This window comes from Martes martes, assembly GCF_963455335.1.
Source record: "Martes martes genome assembly, chromosome: 6".
Classification (NCBI taxonomy): domain Eukaryota; kingdom Metazoa; phylum Chordata; class Mammalia; order Carnivora; family Mustelidae; genus Martes; species Martes martes.
The window spans coordinates 63,369,308-63,389,798 of record NC_137893.1 but is presented as its reverse complement, the minus strand read 5'-3'; the positions used below and the strand labels follow the sequence as shown (position 1 = coordinate 63,389,798).

Sequence of the window (20,491 nt, the reverse complement as noted above, 5' to 3'; positions counted from 1 at the left end):
TAAATCCCTCCAGTAGGGATTGAAGGTACTGCCCAGAGCTTAAGGTGCCTTGGGATTTGGGTAAGGATCCTAAACATGCCAGCTTTAATTTTCAAAGACCACAGTTTCTGCCAAAATGAATCTCTGTGACTCTCTTACCTGAACCTTAACAAAGGGAGCCATTCAGTAGTTATAAAAATGAAGAAATAACAGGCCATTCACAGTAACCACATGCATCACACATTCCTGTGTATCAGCCACCTCTTTGTCACGGAACTGTAAGCTCAGTCGCTACCTCCACGGGAGAGTTCTAGACACAAAACGATATAAAAACATAGGTGTTTCCATACAATTCTGCAAAATAAAATTCTGTGATTCTTTGTGGCAAATTCCAGGTATGAAATGGCAAATGAATTTGAGCAGCAGTTAACCTGGAGCTTGGAAGCTTCCGTCTGATCTTTTCGTCACATGCAGGGAAAAGGAACAGCAGCAATCTTCTTATCAACGTTATACAAACTGGCCATTCCTGATGTCCTGGAAAGGCGTTCTATAGAACTGGAATTTTAGTGCTTAGATAAGCTTCGTATTACTTGAATTTAGCAGTACTTTACCTACCATACAGGAAACCTCATAACTTCCAGAAATGGCAATTTCCGGTGAATGCCATATTGACTATATATACTGCATATAGCCATTTGACCATAAGTCAAATGAATGTCATTGAAACGGGCCTGTTCCCACTTGAGTAGCCATTGAGCTTTCTCCCTGCTTTTGTTCCCCAGTTTTGTTGAGACACAATTGACATGAAACATTATGTTAGTCCAGGGTATAGAACATGATTTGATGATATATATCATATACATATGTGTGTGTGTGTGTGTGTGTGTGTGTGTGTGGTGTGTTATTGCAAAATGATCATCATGATAAGTTTAGTTAATGTCAATCCCCTTACGTAGTTACAATTTTCTTGTGGTGAGAACTTCTAAAATCTACTGTCTTTGCAACTTTCAAAGAGATGTATTGCCAAAAGTCTCTAGGCTTCTTGGACTTACTGTAAGAATCAAAGATATAATAAAATAATTTCCAAACAGCATACAGAGAAGGCTCATCCTATTGGTGAGGGTCAAGTTCTAAGGTCAAGGAATAAACTTCAGCTACCCTCTTTTCCCATGCCCTCCCTGGGTGGTATTCAGCTATGTTAGCTGCATTCAAGTACATATGCCCCAATTCCATCACTTCTCCAGCGGTTCCCTCCTTTCCACTGAGACATTTGGGGCCCAGAGGATGCAGGTTAGCCCATGGCTACAGGGCTACTTAATTCAGAGCTAAGGCTTCTCAATCCCAGGCCAGCTTCTTCTTGCCAATATATTAAGAAGTGTTTCATTGAAATGATTCCAGAAATGAGTGTTTTAACAAAAATTGAAATGAAGGAGAGTTAAGATCCCTGTATTGAGCTGGATGGAGTATGTGATGTCATGGAAAGAGGCCCAGATGGGAATCCGAAGACATGAATACTAAGACTGATTCCTTCCTTTACTGGCCCCATGGCCTTGGGTAGCTTACTACCTACTTTGAATATTTATTTCTTTTTTGGTGAAATGGGAAAAATGCTACCTATCCTGCTTACTTGCTTAGAGTTGACAGAAAAATCTAAATGTGAAAACACTTCATAAACTGTAAGGTATTATTATCAAGTGATTGTTATATTTTGAAATCAGATTATGTGATTATCTGACCAAAGAGATACTATTCTTCTTTTCTTTATTCTTATGAGGAAACTCTGAAAGAGAAGTCCAGGTTGGGGCAAACTGCATGTATAAAATTTGGGAATAATGTCACTGTTCTGGATAAAAGGAGTATTCAGACATCTAAGTATTCTAAATCAATAGATTTTCCAACAACAGACATAGGAGAGTTTATCTTCCTTTTTTAAAGTAAAAAATATACAATAGCCTAACAAGAATGTTCTAGCAATGAAAGAAAACTGGACTATGAGATTAAACAAAAATTTTAATATTCTGATAAAAGATTATTATTTTCTTGCTACATAATAGATCCAATGGATGTTTGTTCAGGAAGAAATGAATATTGTGGTGACCATTTGTTTTTGACTGGAGTGTTCCTAATCAGGGAAAACCTTGTCTTTTTCCTTGACAGACATCGATGGCTTAGAGAGCAGTGCAATTGGGGGTCAGCTGATGGCCTCAGCTTCTACCGAGTCCCCTTTCACCCAGGGTAGGAGAATTGATGACTCCACAGTGGCAGGTAATGACTTGGGTCTTGAGTTTATGAATATGCATGCGTCACGTATGTTACCAGCAGTTAAAGCATTAAGCGGCAGCTTTGTGTGCTGACATAGATGAATTAACGTCTTGTCCTGTCAGAAAAAGTGTGCCTGATGGAAGTTACTCTGCAGCATCTTGCTGATGATGCAACATTCATTATTTATAAACACACAAATGTTTAATGTAAAATGCAATCCAGTGGCCATTAAATTATATTTCCGGTAGGAGAATGCCTCACAACTCAGGCTTGCTATTCGGATGGTCAGGAGATCCCGTGCCACTCCCTGCCGGGTTGTTTCTGCCTCCGGAAAGTGATGCCTCGGCCCTTTCACGTTCCAGGTGTGGCATTTGCTCGCTACATTCTGGTGGGCTGCTGGAAGAACCTCATCGATACTTTATCAACCCCGCTGACTGGCCGGATGGCGGGAAGCTCCAAAGGGTTGGCCTTCATTCTGGGAGCTGAAGGCGTCAAGGAGCAGAACCAAAAGGAGCGTGATGCCATCTGCATGAGCCTCGATGGGCTGCGGAAAGCGGCGCGGCTGAGCTGTGCTCTAGGTACCAGAGGGAGTGATATCCCATGATGTGTGACCTGAGGGGCATCCCTGAGGAGCGCTCGGGGCATGGCCGCGTGGCAAACAAGTCTTCTGGAAGGGCCCTGTTGGTAAGTGGTTGGAGAAGAGACTCAGTGAGCGGCAATCATTTGTTGTCTCTGTAGGAGTTGCGGCTAACTGTGCCTCAGCCCTTGCCCAGATGGCAGCTGCCTCCTGTGTCCAGGAAGAAAAAGAGGAAAAGGAAGTCCAAGAACCCAGTGACGCCATAGCCCAAGGTAACCGCTGAAGGGCCAGAATCCACCCGGCACCTTCCGTGCTGTCTGCACACACCCACACATACGAGCAGATCCCTGTCCCCAGTCCCGTGGCATGCGCAGCCTATGTTTGCCGCTGATCGCGAAGTCCCAGGCTGGATCAGTCCAGATCCCAGGCGTGGCTCTCTTTGACACAGCTGACCCTGCAGAGCGCCTCCATAGATCCCTCTGGAGATAAGAGACCTCCTGGCCCCCACTGACTAGGAAAGTGCTCGTGGCTGCTCACAGGAGTCCTGCGGGACACCAGAGGCCCACCTGGCTGAGCTGTTCGTTTTTCTGTCCTCATCTGGCCCCACGCTTTGTGGCCAGAGCACAGAGTACCCATCTGAAGACCCCTCAGGTCCTAGCAGGGAAAGACAGAACAGCCAGTTTTTTGAAGAGGGAAATCAAATGGAGGAAATCCCTGAGAGAGGCTTCAGGAAAGCTTTGTTCTTGTAAGAGAAAAACCTGAGCTTTGTGAACTCCCGAAAGAGTTGATTTTTAACTTGTGAAAATCGGTTAGCCAATGAAGTGGACGATTAGTATGTATACTTGATATGCACAACCATAAATTACATAAAAATCCTTACATTTAAAGTTCTTAAAAATTATAAAACCAGAATTGATGTCCTAGTTATATACAAATAAAAAAAATCAGTATCACAGCCATACGACAAAGACATTTGGCTAAAACTCAGTTTGCCTCTCACAGCAGGAATATGGTTTGGCTCCTCTAAAGTGAGCGTGCTGTGTTTCTAGGCTCTAGACCATCCTTCACGTATCCCACTGGACCCATCTTCCAATGAGTTGATACCTTTATTCATGGAGGATGTTGACATTGGGCCTTGCCTTGGCATTTTGCATAATTGACATATTAAGTTACCCTCTGCATCCTTTCTCATTAGTTATCTACAATTTAAAAAGTGTTATTTGAAGATCATAAGTATAAACGTAAACTCAGGAAATGAAATGATCTGATGATCATGGGCTCAGAGCATATATACCTATACATATACTTTAGATGATCATCACCATGAACCTGTGATGTTAAATAAACCTCAGAGAAATCACAGATTACCAGGAATTCTGTCTTATCAGCGTGAGCACACGGGTGGGAAAGGGCTCGGGTGCAAACAGCTTTAGCTGGGGTGGGCACCTGAAGCCTATCCTCACTGCTGTCACTGACTTCGAACCCATGGGCGGGTCTGGAAGAACTGCAGCCACCAGCTGAGAACCCGTCCACCTTGTGAGGCTGCCAAACTGGGCTCACCAGCGTCCGAGGGGCTGAGGGCTGGGTAGCTTGCACACTGGACCACAGGGATGTGCTATTGAGGAGCTGGCTGCCAGTGACATCTGCTGTTTCCCTTTTGCTCTTGCATGGCAGCCCATTCTCTCCTTTTTATACCTTCTCTCATCCTTCTCTGGCCCTGTCTTGGACCATTACGTTAATGAATGTCTTTCCGGCACAGTGAAACTGAAGGTAGAGCAGAAACTGGAGCAGATCGGGAAGCTGCAGGGGGTCTGGCTGCACACCGCCCACGTCCTGTGCATGGACGCCATCCTCAGCGTAGGCCTGGAGATGGGAAGCCACAACCCAGACTGCTGGCCCCACGTGTTCAGGTGCATGATGATCCCCCAACCCCAATCAGTTACTGAGTTCACAGTACCTGTAAGGCAGAAACAGCAATGATCTCTCCACAGTCCTCACAAGACTGAGACAAAAAGCATGTCTTGCAGGCATTGGCTTTGGGCTGACCTGGGACAGAGAAGCAGTGTCCATGGTGCAGGCATGGGGCAGGGGCCAGGCTGTTTCCTCGCTGCCCTCTCAGTGCATGCCCGATGCCTTGCACCGAGCTCCATTCTGGAAGAGCAGCAGGGGGGCAGACAAGGGCAGGGCCCAGGCACCTAGACCTCACCCAGAGCCCCAGCCAAATCTGGGTTCAGTTTGATGCCCTCAAAGCAAATACAGTTGTAAGTGTCTGTTGGGTTTCAAAGAGAGAAGCATGCAGGTCATTCAAGGATTGCAAACCCCGTCTTGGGGGGAACATGTGAAAGAGCCAGTATGAATCAGCCTGGAGCAAATGGGTTTCAGCGTGGGAGCTGGCGTCCTACTGCTCTTCATTGTGCTCACAGGCAAAACAGGAAAAAGAAAATGACTTAAATTGCACCAGAGCATTTGATAGGGAATCAAAAAATTGCCTGAGCATAGAACACAAGAGTGGGTTATCCGGGATGGTCTTTACCAGTAACTGGACTTCTCTGGGTTACCGGGCCTCTTATGAACCATCTTAGCCCCAGGGTCTGTTGGGCACGAACAGTTTGGAAGTTGGCAGCTATCCCCTACATTGTGATGCTTCTCTGGGTTTGCCACAATCAGGGCGCCACCCCAACACCAGCACTAGATGCTGTTGAGGCCAGTCGGGACATGGCTGGGCAGAGCCCTGGAGAGTGGGCCCGGTGTGGCTGGCGGGCCTACCAGGCACATGCACACTCCAGCTGGGATCTTAAAGAAGGGCTTCCCAAGTCGTCATCAGAGCACTAGAGAGAAGGGGAGGGGGCCCCCTGGGAAAACTCCCTCAGGCAGCCCAAGTCCAAATAAGCCAGTAAGCTGGACGGGATGGAACTGGACGAACAGAGCTTCTGTTATCCACCTTTCCTCCCAGCACGGAAGGCAGTCTGAGGAATCCTTACCCCACTTCCAAGTCATCTAGTCCAACTCAAAAAAGAAAAATAATATGGATAGTGAGCAGGGATAGGAAGAGGTTGCTCTGACAAGAGAAGAAAGGAAATTGGGGAGAGGGGGTACTGCAAAGCTGGGTGGAGTTTCTTTCTCTCACTGTGGGATATACAGAGCTGGCCTGCTGAGCTATGTGGCCTAAGAGCTGTCTGTCTGCGCCTCTGTCTAGGGTCTGTGAGTACGTGGGCACGCTGGAGCACACGCATTTCAGCGACGGCACCTCTCAGCCCCCTCTGACCATCAGCCAGCCCCAGAAGGCGTCAGGGGGCTCCGGACTCCTCGGGGACCCAGAGTGTGAGGGCTCGGCCCCGGAGCAGAGCCTAGAGCCAGAGAGCTCCCTGAGCACAGCCCCCATCATCCAGCCCCTCTCCATCCAAGAGCTGGTCAGGGAAGGCAGCCGAGGCCGGGCCTCTGACTTCCGTGGGGGAAGCCTTATGACCGGGAGCAGTGCCGCCAAGGCCGTGCTCACGCTGTCCACCCAGGCTGACAGGTAAGAGCGCCCCGGGGTCTTCATACCTCAGAGGAGTGCTCCCTGCAGAGCACCAGTGGGCAACTCCACACCCATGTCTCTCCTCTCAAATCACTCCCAGGACAACTAGATGTGTTGGCCAGTCATTTAAGCCTCTTTTTTCGTTTTTTTTCAAACGTACCTCTGTCTCCCATCAGGCCCCACACTTAAAATGAACTGCTGTCTGTTGACTAAGAGCGGAGCCCTGGAGGCAGGTTCCCTGGGGCTAGTGCCCTGCACTTACTTGTCATCTTGGGCAGGTTCACCTCCCAGGGCCCTGATTGCCTCATGTCAAATAAGACCATAAAGTCAGCCTCTCCCAGGGTGGTCATAAGGCTAAATTAATTACTACACTTAAAGCACTTAAGACAGAGCTTGATAAATCGTAAAAATCCATTATTTTTTTAAAAGATTTTATTTATTTATTTGACAGAGAGAGAAAACAGAAGCAGGGGGGACCGGCAGGCAGAGGGAGAGGGAGAAGCAGGCTCCGCACTGAGCAAGAAGTCTGACTTAGGGCTGGGTCCCAGGATGCTGGGCTCAGGACCCGAGCTGAAAGCAGATCCTTAACTGACTGAGCCACCCAGGCGCCACCAAAAACCCATTATTCTTATGATAGTTATTATCTATAGTCCCGGGGGTGATACATTCTTTAACCATATTGAGGTTGAGAGGAAAAACTCAACAATAACCCCAGCCCCAAGTGGCAACACCTCCTGGTGTTGAACCTGCTGCTGGTCGTCACCGTCACATGTCGTCCCACCACACTGCACTGTCCATGGTGGGTCACTGTGCCCCCAGCCCCAGGGCAGTGAAGTTTATACAGGGAGCCCGAGGCCAGGGAGTGGGAAAGTGGAACAGCACTCACGGGGGCTCAGAACACCTGAGTTCTTTCCTGGCTTTGACACTAATCAACTACAAGGTCATGTCTGCATAAAGAGTTACGCTGAGACTCCATGCAGTGTTCTCTTCCCGGCTTATGCAACAAGGTGGCTGGGAAAGTGTGTTGGTATCTGGAAAGTAGTTTGCAAGCATCCAGTGGGGCATAATATTCATTGCTGTTCTTTTCCTAGCAATGAGAGAGAAGAAATGGTTAATAGGACGCAGACACTAAATGATAGTAAAATTGGATTTACAAAAATAGCAAGGAAAAAGTCTTTGTTTCCATCATTTGTGAATGCTTAACCTACTAATTCCCATCTTAAAACCTGTACATCTCATATAACCTCTTCAAAAGGGACTCCGTATTCAATTCCTGTTGGAGACCCGCTCCCTTGCTCAGCATGTGACAGCCCACGGGCTGCTTGCCCTTCTGACGTAAGCACAGATTTGATGGGCAAGCAGCAGATGACGGAAGAGCAGTGGAAGGCCAGCCCTAGAAACCCACATCGGATGCCAGCCTTCTGAATTCCAGTGAGCCTCAGCTCCTTCTCCAAGCCCTGCTACCTGTGTTCCCCTTCTCCTTCCACTAGAAGTGTCTGCGCCCAGCAGAGTAGAAAACAAAAGGAACCTGCGAGGTCCATTATGTTAGGAAATATTTGTTCTTTTAGTAGCTACTTGAGCTCCCACTGCGTGCAGGGTGCTGGGTGTATGAGTCAGAGGCAATAATGAAACTAGGCCCACCCCTTGGGGCGCCTGAGTGGCTCAGTGGGTTAAAGCCTCTGCCTCTGGCTCAGGTCATGATCCCAGGGTCCTGGGATCGAGCCCCGCGTCGGGCTCTCTGCTCCGTGGAGAGCCTGCTTTCTCCTCTCTCTCTGCCTACCTCTCTGCCTACTTGTGATCTCTGTCAAATAAATAAATAAAATCTTTAAAAAAAAAAAATTAAACTAGGCCCACCCCCAGGGGGCTTACAGTTTGGGGTGTACTTTGGTTTTGTATCCTTCTGAAGACCAAACCCAGCATTAGACTCATCAATCGTAGCCCAGCAAAAGCCTTGATTGACTTAATGGGTTTTTCTAGTTTATGAAGTGAAAGCTAATTCTAAGGATTCCATTCCCAGTTACTCAGTTTCAGGGGGTGATGCTTTGCCAAGTTTCAGCTTCTGGCCAAATGTTTTATGAGTGCCCAGCATGGCTGAGCTAAGCCATGCGGAAATGAAGATTTTTTTTTTTTAAAGGTCTGTGCCCTTTATATGAAAGTCTCCTAGTTCGAGCAGACTTATACACAGTAATAATAGGTAGAGAAGCAAAACACACATTTCTTCACAGTTTTACACATTTTCATTACTCACAGTTAACAAAATTACCATCATCATTCTACCTCAAAGACTTGGTGGAATTGTTCCCAAGTAAAAAATCTGTTTCTTTCCTCCAGGCTCTTCGAAGATGCTACAGACAAATTGAACCTGATGGCTTTGGGGGGGTTCCTCTACCAGCTGAAGAAAGCGTCCCAGTCCCAGCTCTTCCATTCTGTTACAGATACGGTGGATTACTCTCTGGCAATGCCAGGTAATTCTTTCCCAGAAGAACCATGCCATGAGATCAGCAGGAAGCAGCCCGGATCTCTGAAAGCAGCGGCCCACCTGAAGACTTGAATCCCCATTCTCATCACACATGGTCACCCTGGCTAAGGTCTAGTGCAGATTTGTCATCAGTTTTCAGGCATGCTGGGGGAAATGCTGCTGCAGCCAGTGCTGCCCCTCTTCCCACTGGAGCTGTGCCGGGTGGGTCTGCAAAGTTTTGTGCTTGAGATAGAGAAAATTATGTAGCTACTCAGGGTGCAGGTAGTTCCCATGAGGGTGGGACCCCCTTCCCCGTATCACAAGCCATGTCTCGTGTTTCATTCAGTTCAGCTGCTTGCAGAAGCAGCTCCTGATTCCACAAGAGGCTGGTGGGAGAGAAAAGTGGAAGGGGGAGAAGCTGCCTGCTACTCTTAGAAAAACTGCTGTCGAGGCACATCCCTAACGATAGGTCAATGTCACTGTCTTCACTGATGAGGACTTTGAAGGGAGCACAGTTGTAATGAGCTGCCCAAGGGTCCCAAACGGGTGGTAGGCTGCTCACAGATGCAATGGTCCGTCAGTAGCCAAGGTTGTCGTGCCAAAACAGTGAGCCTCTGTCCCGATGGGTCTGGGCAGGGGCACAGAACTACATGCTGGGGGCACACTGTACTGGCAAGTTGGATCATACAGCTTCTTGAGGTCCCATCTTTAGGAATCTGAAGTTCTAAGTGTGTGCATTTAGCCTTTTGATCCTTTCTGCAGATTCTGATTTGAGAAGCACAGTCCTTTCCCTGCTAGTTTTTAACAGACTTTAAAACCTTAGCTCTGTAACGCCAACTTCCCAGACCCCTCGCACCTCCAGAGCAGCCCTGGACTTGGGGGCCACCTTCAAAGTGTTTGGGGTTGAAAAATTAGCAAGCTCTCAGCTTACCAAAAAGCAAGGATCAGAGTTAGGAAGAGGCAGCTGGGAGGAGGAGGCATTTGCTTTGGGATGATAGGAGTTAAAATGCTGCCTCCATCTTTTACCAGCTACACTGTCTTAGGTGAGTTGGTAATAATATTACTGTCATTTTGAAGTTTATCTGCTATGGCAAGATTAATTAGAAAAGAGCAGTCTGATTGCAAGAGCAAGATAATGATCAGCATTCTGTAAGCAATATAGGAGAAGCAGTAGGAAATGAGCAGGAAGAAAGTGATGAAAAGGGAGAAGACCAAGGTGACAGGGCAGAGCAGTAGCAAAAGATCGGAGGAGGTAAGGATTACACTGAAGCAAGACAGAGCAGGTTCAACAAGTATGTCCTTGAGTAGAAAGGGGCCTGACCTGCTTGGTAAGCACTTCCAAGGTGCCATTAAGGGTTGGCAAAGTGGATGACACGGTGACAGCAGTAATGCTAATGGCTAACAGCAGGGGATGTTTAGTATGTGCCCAGCCCTGTGATAGGCACTTTGTGAGGATCTCCATATTTAATCCTTCAAGTAACTTGAAGAGGTAAGTGCTGTTAGCCCCACTTTTACACGAAATGTAGCTTAGAGAGAGAAATTCCTGGTCCAACATAGCCTAGCTACTAAATGGTGTAGCCAGGAGCTGAGCCCAGGCAGACTGAGTCCCCACCCCTCCTGCTTAACCACCAGGCCATTCCCCCTTCTCCACAAACCGTGCTCACACTTGTCCCCACAGGCCCTGGGAATATGGCAGCCCATAAGAGAGGTGCTGGGTGAGCCCCCTCCTCCCTCTTGAACCCTGGGTCCTCTCCTCCCTCAGTTGGCCCACATTGACTAATCCTACCACCCTCAGTATTTTTCATCCCCTTTGATTTTCATCCTCTCTGTGCTTGAGAACAGGCCGAACTACCCCTGTGTTTGGGCTTTATGGCTTTTATGGTCTTGCCTTCTTCTAGGAGAAGTTAAATCCACCCAAGACCGGAAGAGCGCCCTCCACCTCTTCCGCCTCGGGGACGCCATGCTGAGGATCGTGCGGAGCAAGTCGCGGCCGCTGCTCCATGTGATGCGCTGCTGGAGCCTCGTGGCCCCACACCTGGTGGAGGTGAGCCCCTGCAGCCGACCCCGCACAGGGCTTTCCATGTGGGGCGGGGCCGAAGAGCATCATGGCCTGGGAGCAAGGCTAAGGTTCCCAACCCCACCCCACCCCACCCCAACCCGGGCACAGACGTCACAGGTCTCGATACGACATCTGGGCATCTAGAGAATCACCCCCAAAGGGCAGTCCCACCTTGGTTTCACCCCAGTCTTTCTTTACAGTCGAGTGACTTGGCGAAGTACCTCCCACAGCTGGCTTTCCGATCTTTATGCTTTACTTTCAGCCTAAGTCTGGAGTTTCACTTTGATTTTTTATTTTTTTTTAAGATTTTATTTATTTATTTGACAGACAGGGATCACTAGTAGGCAGAGAGGCAGGCAGAGAGAGGGGGGGAAGCAGGCTCCCTGCTGAGCAGAGAGCCCGATGTGGGGCTGGATCCCAGGACTCCGGGATCATGACCTGAGCCGAAGGCAGAGGCTTAACCCACTGAGCCACTCAGGCACCCCAGGAGTTTCACTTTTATACATATTATAACAATGCCTCTTGTTCTGCCAGTCTCTTTTCTGAGAGCTAAATGTACTCTGGGAAGTATCCTGTAAGTAGGTGAACTATATGCCCTAGTTTTCCCAACAAAATTAATATTAGGACCCCTTTCACTCTCATACAAAGTAGTGCATGTGTTAAATTATATCCTATGAACTAAGCATTTCAGTACATAATGACTGGCTCCTTCTCAGTTGGTGGGAAAATTATTGCCTCCTTTTTCAGTAATAACGATTCTTATTAGTTCTTCAGTATTAATCTGGCAGAGTTACATCATCAAATAAAGTGTTTTGTGGAACTTAATTCACTAAACTGAGAACATTCTAGTAAAGAAAAGGGGTAGAAAATCACAACTTAGTCATGGAAAAACAGGGCTTATGACTTATCTGTTAAACTACAACCAACCATTATGTGGCAAAATCTGGCCACATAAAACAACCACCATTTATTTAGCTCCTGATACTGTGGGTCAGAAATCTGAGCTGGCTTGAGCTAGGCTTGGCTGAGCTCTTCTTGCCTCACTTGTGCACCTGTCGTCAGCTGGTTCATGACAGCCTTGACTAGGAGGGCTGGACATGGGGGCCTCTCCTCATGGTGTCTCTCCCTTCAGCAGACTAGCCCTGGCTCGTTCATGTGGTATTCTTAGGATTCCCAAGAAAAGCAAGAGGGCAAACCCCAAATCAGAGCTACTTTCCAATTCTCTACTGATACAATGTTTGGTATTTTTCCTTTGTCCAAAGCAGATCACACATCCAAGAGCAAGGTCAGTGAGAGAGAGGGCGCCACAAGGGCATGCATACAAATATGTGAGCCAGTTAGACCATCCTGGGGGCAACTGGCCCACTTCCTTGAGGGACAGGTGACACCTCTGATCATATTCAGAACATGGCTAGAATGAGACCAGAGGCAGTTCCCAGACTAGGTTCCAGTGTCTTTATAGTCCATGTGTTCTTTACCACCCAAGAAAACTGTCATGTTACAAGAAGAAAAATGAAAAGGAAATTACTGGAAAGTCTCATTTTTCCAAAAATATTAAGGTGAAACTAGAGTTGTGTGTGATCTTTAGTTAAATTATTAAAAATTTAACTTTAGTGTGCTGTTCATCTATACTTATTCCTTGGAGTTATTTTTATTTCTATTTATTTATTTATTTATTTATTTTTACATTAACAGAATTGCTGCTTCTACCTCCCCACAACGAAGTGGGTTAGGAGTTTAAGAAACCATTTTCTTACTTTCGTAAAGTCCTGATGGTGTTCTACTCTCCCTTGGATTTGCAGGCCGCCTGCCATAAGGAAAGGCATGTGTCTCAGAAGGCTGTTTCCTTCATCCATGATATACTGACGGAGGTTCTCACTGATTGGAATGAGCCACCTCATTTTCACTTTAATGAAGCACTTTTCCGACCTTTTGAGCGTATCATGCAGCTGGAGTTGTGTGATGAGGACGTCCAAGACCAGGTCAGTGGGGTGTGGAAGTCAGCATCACCAGCATCAGAGCCGGCCCCTCCTGAGTGCCCTGGCCAGCCCTACTCTATGGTCTTTGCATGTTTCATCTTTCCAGTAGTCCTTTGTGGAATCCATGACAGAGGGGCTAAGCAATTTAGCTGATGATACATGGTTCATGATTAGTGGTCCCGGGGTTTGAACCTAGGCAATCTAGCTGTACCAGTGTATACTTCAATATACCTAACCTATACTCTTCATCACTACAATACCCTCTGCCAGGAGACAGACAGTAAGGAAACTCACTCTTTACTTCATATCATAATGGTGGGCTAGGAACACAGACAGATCCTCTGCCTCTGAAACCTACCAAAAAGGTCAAATAAAGGTTTAAAAATTCCTTGTAAATGCATTGACCCTTTCTGGCAAGAAAGGCAAGAATACTAAGGTGTCCAAAACTAAGTAACCATGGGAAGCCAGAGCACTAAGTAGAGGCCTAAGCCTGCTTTTGCCATGAGAGACTTTGCCATTGGGTGAAGCAGAGGTCTGCTTAGCACATCCTTGAGGCCACAGGAATACGAGATCAATCTCAGGGCAAACTGTGTAAGACTGGTGTTCATTCAGAGCAAAGTTGAATTCGAAATGAACTCAATACCACCCTCCTGTGGATGGTAGCAACCTCTCTCTAACATTGGCTCTTCATAGAGACTAAAACACAAACAAACAAGAAAAAAAAAAACTCTACAGGATTTAAATTTACAAGCTATCCCTCCTAGCAGGTCAGCGTATAAAATTACACCACCTTTGTAGTCTGAAAAACTACATGACACGAAAGCAACAGAAATTCCCCCAGAGGAACTCATTTCAACCTGGGCCATAAAAGAATCCCACAAATAAAGTTCCCAGATATGTGAGTTCACAGTATTTCCAAAATATTACAAAACACACAGGGAAACAAGGCAATACTCAGAGCAAGCTGCTAGAATAACAGATGGTACAGTCAGGACTGAAAAGAATTGAAATGTTGGTATCCTTCCTGTAAAATATTAAATAGGAATGCCAAGTAAGTTTAATGAAACAAAAGAAAGCAAAATGAAAAGTGAGTTAATGCCTAAAGACTAAGTTAGAGGATTTCCGTCATAGTGAATTAAGTAGGTCAGATCAACTTTCCACAGGGAACAACCAGGAAAAGTTGGATTTAAAAAAAAATTTTTTAATCATTGTTAGATATTGGAACATAACGCAGTGAATAACTGAGGCGAATGTCTAGGAGAAGAAGAATACCCAGAGTCTGTGCCTGGTGTTGGAGGCTACATTTCCTGAAAAGGGAATCCACTTATTTCAGAGAAGGAGGTTGCAAGATTGAGAAACTAACCAAAACTGGAATCTGGGGCCCACCACGTCTGGTAACTTATGGACATCCTGAGACAGAGCCATGAAGAGAAAGGGACATATTAGGAGGAAGAGTGAAACTTAAATAGACTAATCATACCAGGAAATAAACCCCAACTTTAAATAATCCCAATCCCTAACATGAGATTAGATGATTTGCAAGTTCTGGAGCCTCTGCCCTAACACAAAACAACTCTCTGACAGAAGATGACATCATCCCAAGGATTCAAATTATTTCTTGATTTGCATATGTAGTGTCCACATTCAGTCAAAAATAATCAGGCTCATTAGGAAATAACATGTCACTGACAACAAAAAGAAAAACAATAAAAATAGACACACACACACACACACACACACATAATCACATGCTCAGCCAGGGATCCAGAGTCATCAGAGACAGACTTTAAAATAACTATGCTTCAGTGTGTTCAGAAAGATTTAGAACTGGGGGCACCTGGGTGGCTCAGTCAGTTAAGCAACTGCCTTCGGCTCAGGTCATGATCCTGGAGTCCCGGGATCGAGTCCCATATCGGGCTCCCTGCTCAACAGGGAGTCTGCTTCTCCCACTGACCTCTCTCCTCTCATGCTCTCTCTCTCTCATTCTCTCTCTCTCCCTTTCAAATAAATAAATAAAATCTTTTTTTTAAAGATTTTATTTATTTATTTGACAGAGAGAGAGAGATCGCAAGCAGGCAGGCAGAGAGAGAGGAGGAAGCAGGCTCCCTGCTGAGCAGAGAGCCCGATGTGGGGCTCGATTCCAGGACCCTGAGATCATGACCTGAGCTGAAGGCAGAGGCTTAACCCTCTGAGCCACCCAGGCACCCCTAAATAAATAAAATCTTAAAAAAAAAAAAAAAAAGAAAAGAAAGATTTAGATCTGGAGGGATTTGGGATTTAGAACTGGAGGGATTTGGGCTATGGCAGCATGAAAAAGTTAATGAAGCTACCTCACAAAAATCAAGTATAAAACAAGATGAAATTGTCAAAATCAATGGTTTCACGTTTCTGGAAATTGACCAAGGGCAGACAACAAATTGAGTAGCATTTATGCTTAGAAATCCTTCTTGCCAGAACTTTGCTTAAGAACAGTGGAAGTTCGTGACCTCTTGCCAAACACTGTCCCCATCATCCTTACTCTCAAGCTATTGGCTAGTATAGTAGTTTGACTAGTGTGAAGCTAACTTAGAAAATCAGCAGCTTTTCCACTATAAGGGACAGTTTAAAGAAGACTGAGAGGGACGCCTGGGTGGCTCAGTCAATCAAGCCTTAGGCTCAGGTCATGATCCAGCCCCAAATCGGGCTCTCTCAGCAGGGAACCTGCTTCTCCTTCTCTTTCTGCCACTCCCTCTGCTTGTGCTCACTCTCTGTCTCTCCCTTGCTCTCTCAAATAAATAAATAAAATCTTTAAAAAGAAGAAGAAGTAGTAGTAGTAGTAGTGAACAGGGGAAACTGCAATTTTGCTAGCCTAAGGTTACAGTGTGCAGTGATCAAATAAGAAATGTAACATGAGTCCCTGGAAACCAGAGACTTACAGAAAGACTAGATCAATTCCTCACGCATCTCTGGCTGAATGAAACATACACATATGCAGTATAGACCATACAAATCCCATCAGAAAGTAAAAAACAAGACCTGGCTAAACTTAGAATATTTTCCCCAACCTACACATGTGGATTGGTTGAGGAGGATGAAAGCCTTAAAGGCTCAAGTTGTCTGAGCAAAATTTCTGCCCAAATCATCAGCTGACCCCTAACCTATTCAGACATGGGGAGGATTGTTAAATAGTAAATCTAAGACCTAAAAAAAAAAGAAACTGATCCAGACACACTGGCTCCTCACACATGGGACAGATTTCACAGTATAAATCCAACCCCTTATTTAGGGGAAAAAAAAAAAAAAAACCACACAACCTCAAAAATTAATCAGAATTCAGCATTGCCACAATATATTATATAAAATGTTGACTTTTCAGCAAAGAAAAAGGGAGGGAAGAGGGGAGGAAGGAAAGGAAAGGGGAAAGGAGAGGAAAGAAGGAAGGGAGGGAGGGAGGGAAATGGAAATGGAAGAAAGGAGGGAAGGGAGGGAGAGAGGAAGGAGAGAGAGAGAAAGAGGAAGGAAGGATGGAAGGAAAAGGGAAGGGAAGGGAAAGAAGAGACAAGAAAGAATGATACCTATTGGGAGGGGAGGCAAAAAATAGAAAGTGACTTTGAGCCCCGGTGTTGGAGTTGAGAGCCAGGCTTTAGAGCAGCTACTATAAATATTATCAAAGAATTAAAGGAAAATATGATGGCAATGATCAAAAACAGTCTAATTAGAGAAATGGAACTATAAAAAAATGCAAATTCTAGAGTTGAAAAGGCAATGACTGAAAAGAAAAATCTATTAGATGGTCTTACCAGCAAGATTTGAGATGGCAGAAGAATCTGGGAACTTGAAGGTAGATTAATAGAAATTATCCATTCCAAAGATTGGAGAGGATTGTTTGACCAGAAATAAAGTCTTAGAGACCTGTGATAAAATGTCAAGCTTGTGTGTAATGGGAGTTCAGACAAAGATGAGAAACGGAAAGGGTCAGAAAATAAATTTAGAAAACTAATGGAACCCCAATTAGCATCAACACAAAGATAAGCACAGTAGATACATTATAATCAAACTGCTCTAAGACAAAAACAAAACCTCAAGAGCAGCAAGAGAGAAACAGTTTGTTACTACAATAGAATTAAACTCTACTTTTCCAGAGAATGAAGGCCAGAAGACAAGGCAATAACATATTGAAAGTGAATAATTTAGAATAATTTAGAGTACTTGTGCTTCAAAAATGAAGATGAAATAAAAGCATTCTCAGATAAACAAAAACCAATAGAATTTCTTGCCAATAGACCTATCCTATAAGAAGTACTAAAGGAATTCCTTCAGACTAAAAGGAGATAAAACAACAGAGTAAGTCAGTTTCACAAGAAGAAATGGGCGTGTGGGTAAATATATTTTTTAATTTTAAAAACAATGTTTACACAAGTATTGACTCTAACACCGTATTTTTGAATTTATTTACTATAAAGATGTATATAGCCGTAGCAAAAAGAAAGGGGAGAAAATGAAACTATTAGAAACAAAGTTGCCATATTTTGCTAGAATTAAGTCATTATTACCTTGAATATTGTGATAAGTCGAAGATGTATATTCTAATCCCTAGGACAACAGCCTTGAGAATAACACAAAAAATAAATTAAAGAGAGGAATCAAAATGATACACTAAAAATATGTTTAACACAAAAGAAGGCAGTAAAGGAGGAACAGAGGAACAAAAAAACACATTATATGTGGAAAACAAGTAATAAAATGGCATATGTAAATAAGACCATTTTAATAGTATTAAATATGTATTTGTGAAAAGAGGCTCCACATCTTTAGTCATTAAGGAAATGCAGATCAAAACCACAATGAGATATCACTTCAGACCACCTAGGAGACTTCATTAAAAAAGATAGTAAGGTTTGATGAGGATGTGGAGAAACTGGAATTTCCATATGCTGCTAAATGTGCTGCCATGGAAAACAGTCTGGGAGTTCCTCAACAGGTACGTACCCAAGAAAAATGAAAACATATATCCATACAAATCTAGACACAAACATTCAGAGCAGCATTATTCATAACAGCCAGAATGTTGGAAACAACCTAAATTCCATTTGCTGATAAATGGATGAATGTGGTATTTCCACACAATAAAATACTATTCTGTAATTAAAAAAAAAAAAAAAATCAGTACCGATTTGTGCTACAGCATGAATGAAGCTTGGAAACATTACGCTAAATGAAAACCAGTCACCAAAACAAACAAACCAAAAAAACCCCACATTTTATTTCATTTATGTAAAATGTCCATAATAAGCAAATCTAAGGAGAGAAAAAGTAAATTAGTGATTGCCTAGGGCAGAGAGTAGGGTTCTGTAGAGGGAATGACTACTGGCATTTGCTGGCTTGGGGGCATAGGCAGGTCAAGAAAATGTTCTAAAATTAGATTAGTCATGGTTGCACAACTCTCTAAATATGCTAAAAAACACCAAATTGTACAGTATAAATGGGTAAACTTTATCATATGGTATTTATATCTCAATAAAAATGTTAAAAAACGGGGCGCCTGGGTGGCAGCCTGGGTTAAAGCCTCTGCCTTCGGCTCAGGTCATGATCTCAGGGTCCTGGGATCGAGCCCCGCATCGGACTCTCTGCTCAGTGGGGAGCCTGCTTCCTCCTCTCTCTGCCTGCCTCTCTGCCTACTTGTAATCTCTGTCTGTCAAATAAATAAATAAAATATTTTTAAAAATGTTAAAAAACATGAAATGACCAAGCTATCAGTAGGCAGAATTGTAAGGGTGGATATAACAATAAGATATTTTAATACACAGTCTACAAAAGACAGATTTTACATTTAAAGGCACAAAGATTGAAAGTAGAAGAGGTGAAAATGATATGCCATGCAAACAGTAGCCATCAAACGGCCGGGGTAGCCATATTAACCTCCGGCCAACTGAACACCAGTGTGGCAAATATTACTAGAAACAATCTTTGGGCCTTTGAGTTAGGCAAAGATTTCTTAGGAATGACACCAACATGATCCATAAAAAGAGAAGTTGATGAATTAGTTTTCATCAAAATTAAAAACTTGTTCTTTAAAAAACACCATTAAGAAAAATTAAAAAGTCAAAGCTGGGAAAAAAAAGAGTAAATCACGTATTGGAGGAAAGATTTGAATCTAGAATACTAACAACTCACTAAAAAAAGACAGTGATAAGGGGTGCCTGGGTGGCACAGGCAGTTAAGTGCCCAACTCTTGGTTTCAGCTCAGGTTGTGATCTTGGGGTCATAAGACTGAGCCCCATGTTGGACTCTATGCTCAGCGTGGAGTCTGTTTGAGATTCTCTCCCTCTCCTTCTGTCCCTCCCCATCTACGTGCACATTCATTCTCTAAAAATAGATCAGTCTTTCTTTGAGAAAAGACAATAATGAGAAGACAAAAAAATTTTTTTAAAAAACAGCAAAACATTTGCAGATGGCAAATAAGCATGTGAAAAGTTGCTCAACATTAGTCATTAGCAAATGCAAATTAATGCAATATGGCGGCTCATTTAAGGAGATTTTTGTGTGGGTTTGGATGAATTCTGGTTTTTCTTTTTTCACAGAAACAGGAAGCGGAGAAGTATATCCCCCTTCCCATTAATTTTCCTCCTGCTTTTAGGGGAAAGATTTTAAGTGCCACCCCCTTTGCCTCTGCCAGGTCGTGACATCCATTGGCGAGCTAGTTGAGGTGTGTTCCACACAAATCCAGTCGGGATGGAGGCCCTTGTTCAGTGCCCTGGAAACTGTGCACAGTGGAAACAAGTCTGAGGTGAAGGAGTATCTGGTTGGTGATTACTCCATGGGTAAGAACGTGTATTTGATTTTGTATCCTAGATCTTTAATGAATGCAGTTATTAGTTATAAAGTTTTGGGTGGCGTCTTTAGGATTTTCTAAACAAAATAGATCATGTGATCTACAAACAGTCAATTTTACTCTTTCCTCTCTGACTTCGATGTGTTTTATTTATTTATTTTTTCCTGCCTACTTGCTCTGGTGAGTCTTTCCGGTACTATATTAAATAAGGGTGGTGAGAGGAAAGAATGGGTAGATGATTTTTATCATAAAGTATGAATTCTTGATCCCAATTTTCATGCTATCAATAGAAACTAAACAACAGGGCAGGCTACCATTCAGCCGTGTTTTCTTGGTAGGAAATGACCTGTTATAGCAGGGGCACCCATTCTGAGTTCTGCTGGCAGACCAAGAACCCTGAGCATTATCAGGCCCTGCTCTCACTGACAGATTAGACCAAGTGCTGACACTTCTGTCTTTTCAGTTGTATGTATCTGTGTTGAGTTCATTCCTAAAGCCAAAAAAGCAAACATTATTTGTTTCCTAGTAAGAAGCAAAAAAGCATCATAACACAGTTGAATCCCAGTTAGGGAAATTGAGCTTAGCTGGAAATGAATAGGGACCCATAAAGCAAGCCAAGAGACCCAACAGGGTATGCACAGGACTCAGCATATAGGTAAGCTAAGTCTTATTGCATGGCTCAGATTTATCACATGGCTAAGATTATCATGGCAACATGGTAAGGACAAGCCAGATTGTAAGGGCAGAAGACACAGAATTAAGGCAAATTCCTGTGCAGGCTACCGTGTGCTCTCAGCCTCCCCCGAGGGTCCCACAGAGCACACTCTGCTCTGGGAGTGAAAATGCAGC

At 44.3% G+C, this 20,491-nt stretch overlaps 1 protein-coding gene across 1 annotated transcript in view; it reads left to right on the top strand.

Annotated features, from left to right (window-relative positions):
* ARFGEF3 (ARFGEF family member 3) overlaps positions 1–20,491 on the top strand; it is a 171,071-nt gene that overhangs the window by 115,985 nt on the left and 34,595 nt on the right. Inside the window, exons 15-23 of the mRNA XM_080805657.1 lie at positions 2,137–2,244; positions 2,604–2,819; positions 2,980–3,090; positions 4,578–4,728; positions 6,015–6,335; positions 8,667–8,800; positions 10,692–10,837; positions 12,655–12,834; positions 19,487–19,631. Coding sequence (XP_080661783.1) covers positions 2,137–2,244; positions 2,604–2,819; positions 2,980–3,090; positions 4,578–4,728; positions 6,015–6,335; positions 8,667–8,800; positions 10,692–10,837; positions 12,655–12,834; positions 19,487–19,631 — 1,512 coding nt within the window. The remainder of the gene's footprint in view (positions 1–2,136; positions 2,245–2,603; positions 2,820–2,979; positions 3,091–4,577; positions 4,729–6,014; positions 6,336–8,666; positions 8,801–10,691; positions 10,838–12,654; positions 12,835–19,486; positions 19,632–20,491) is intronic.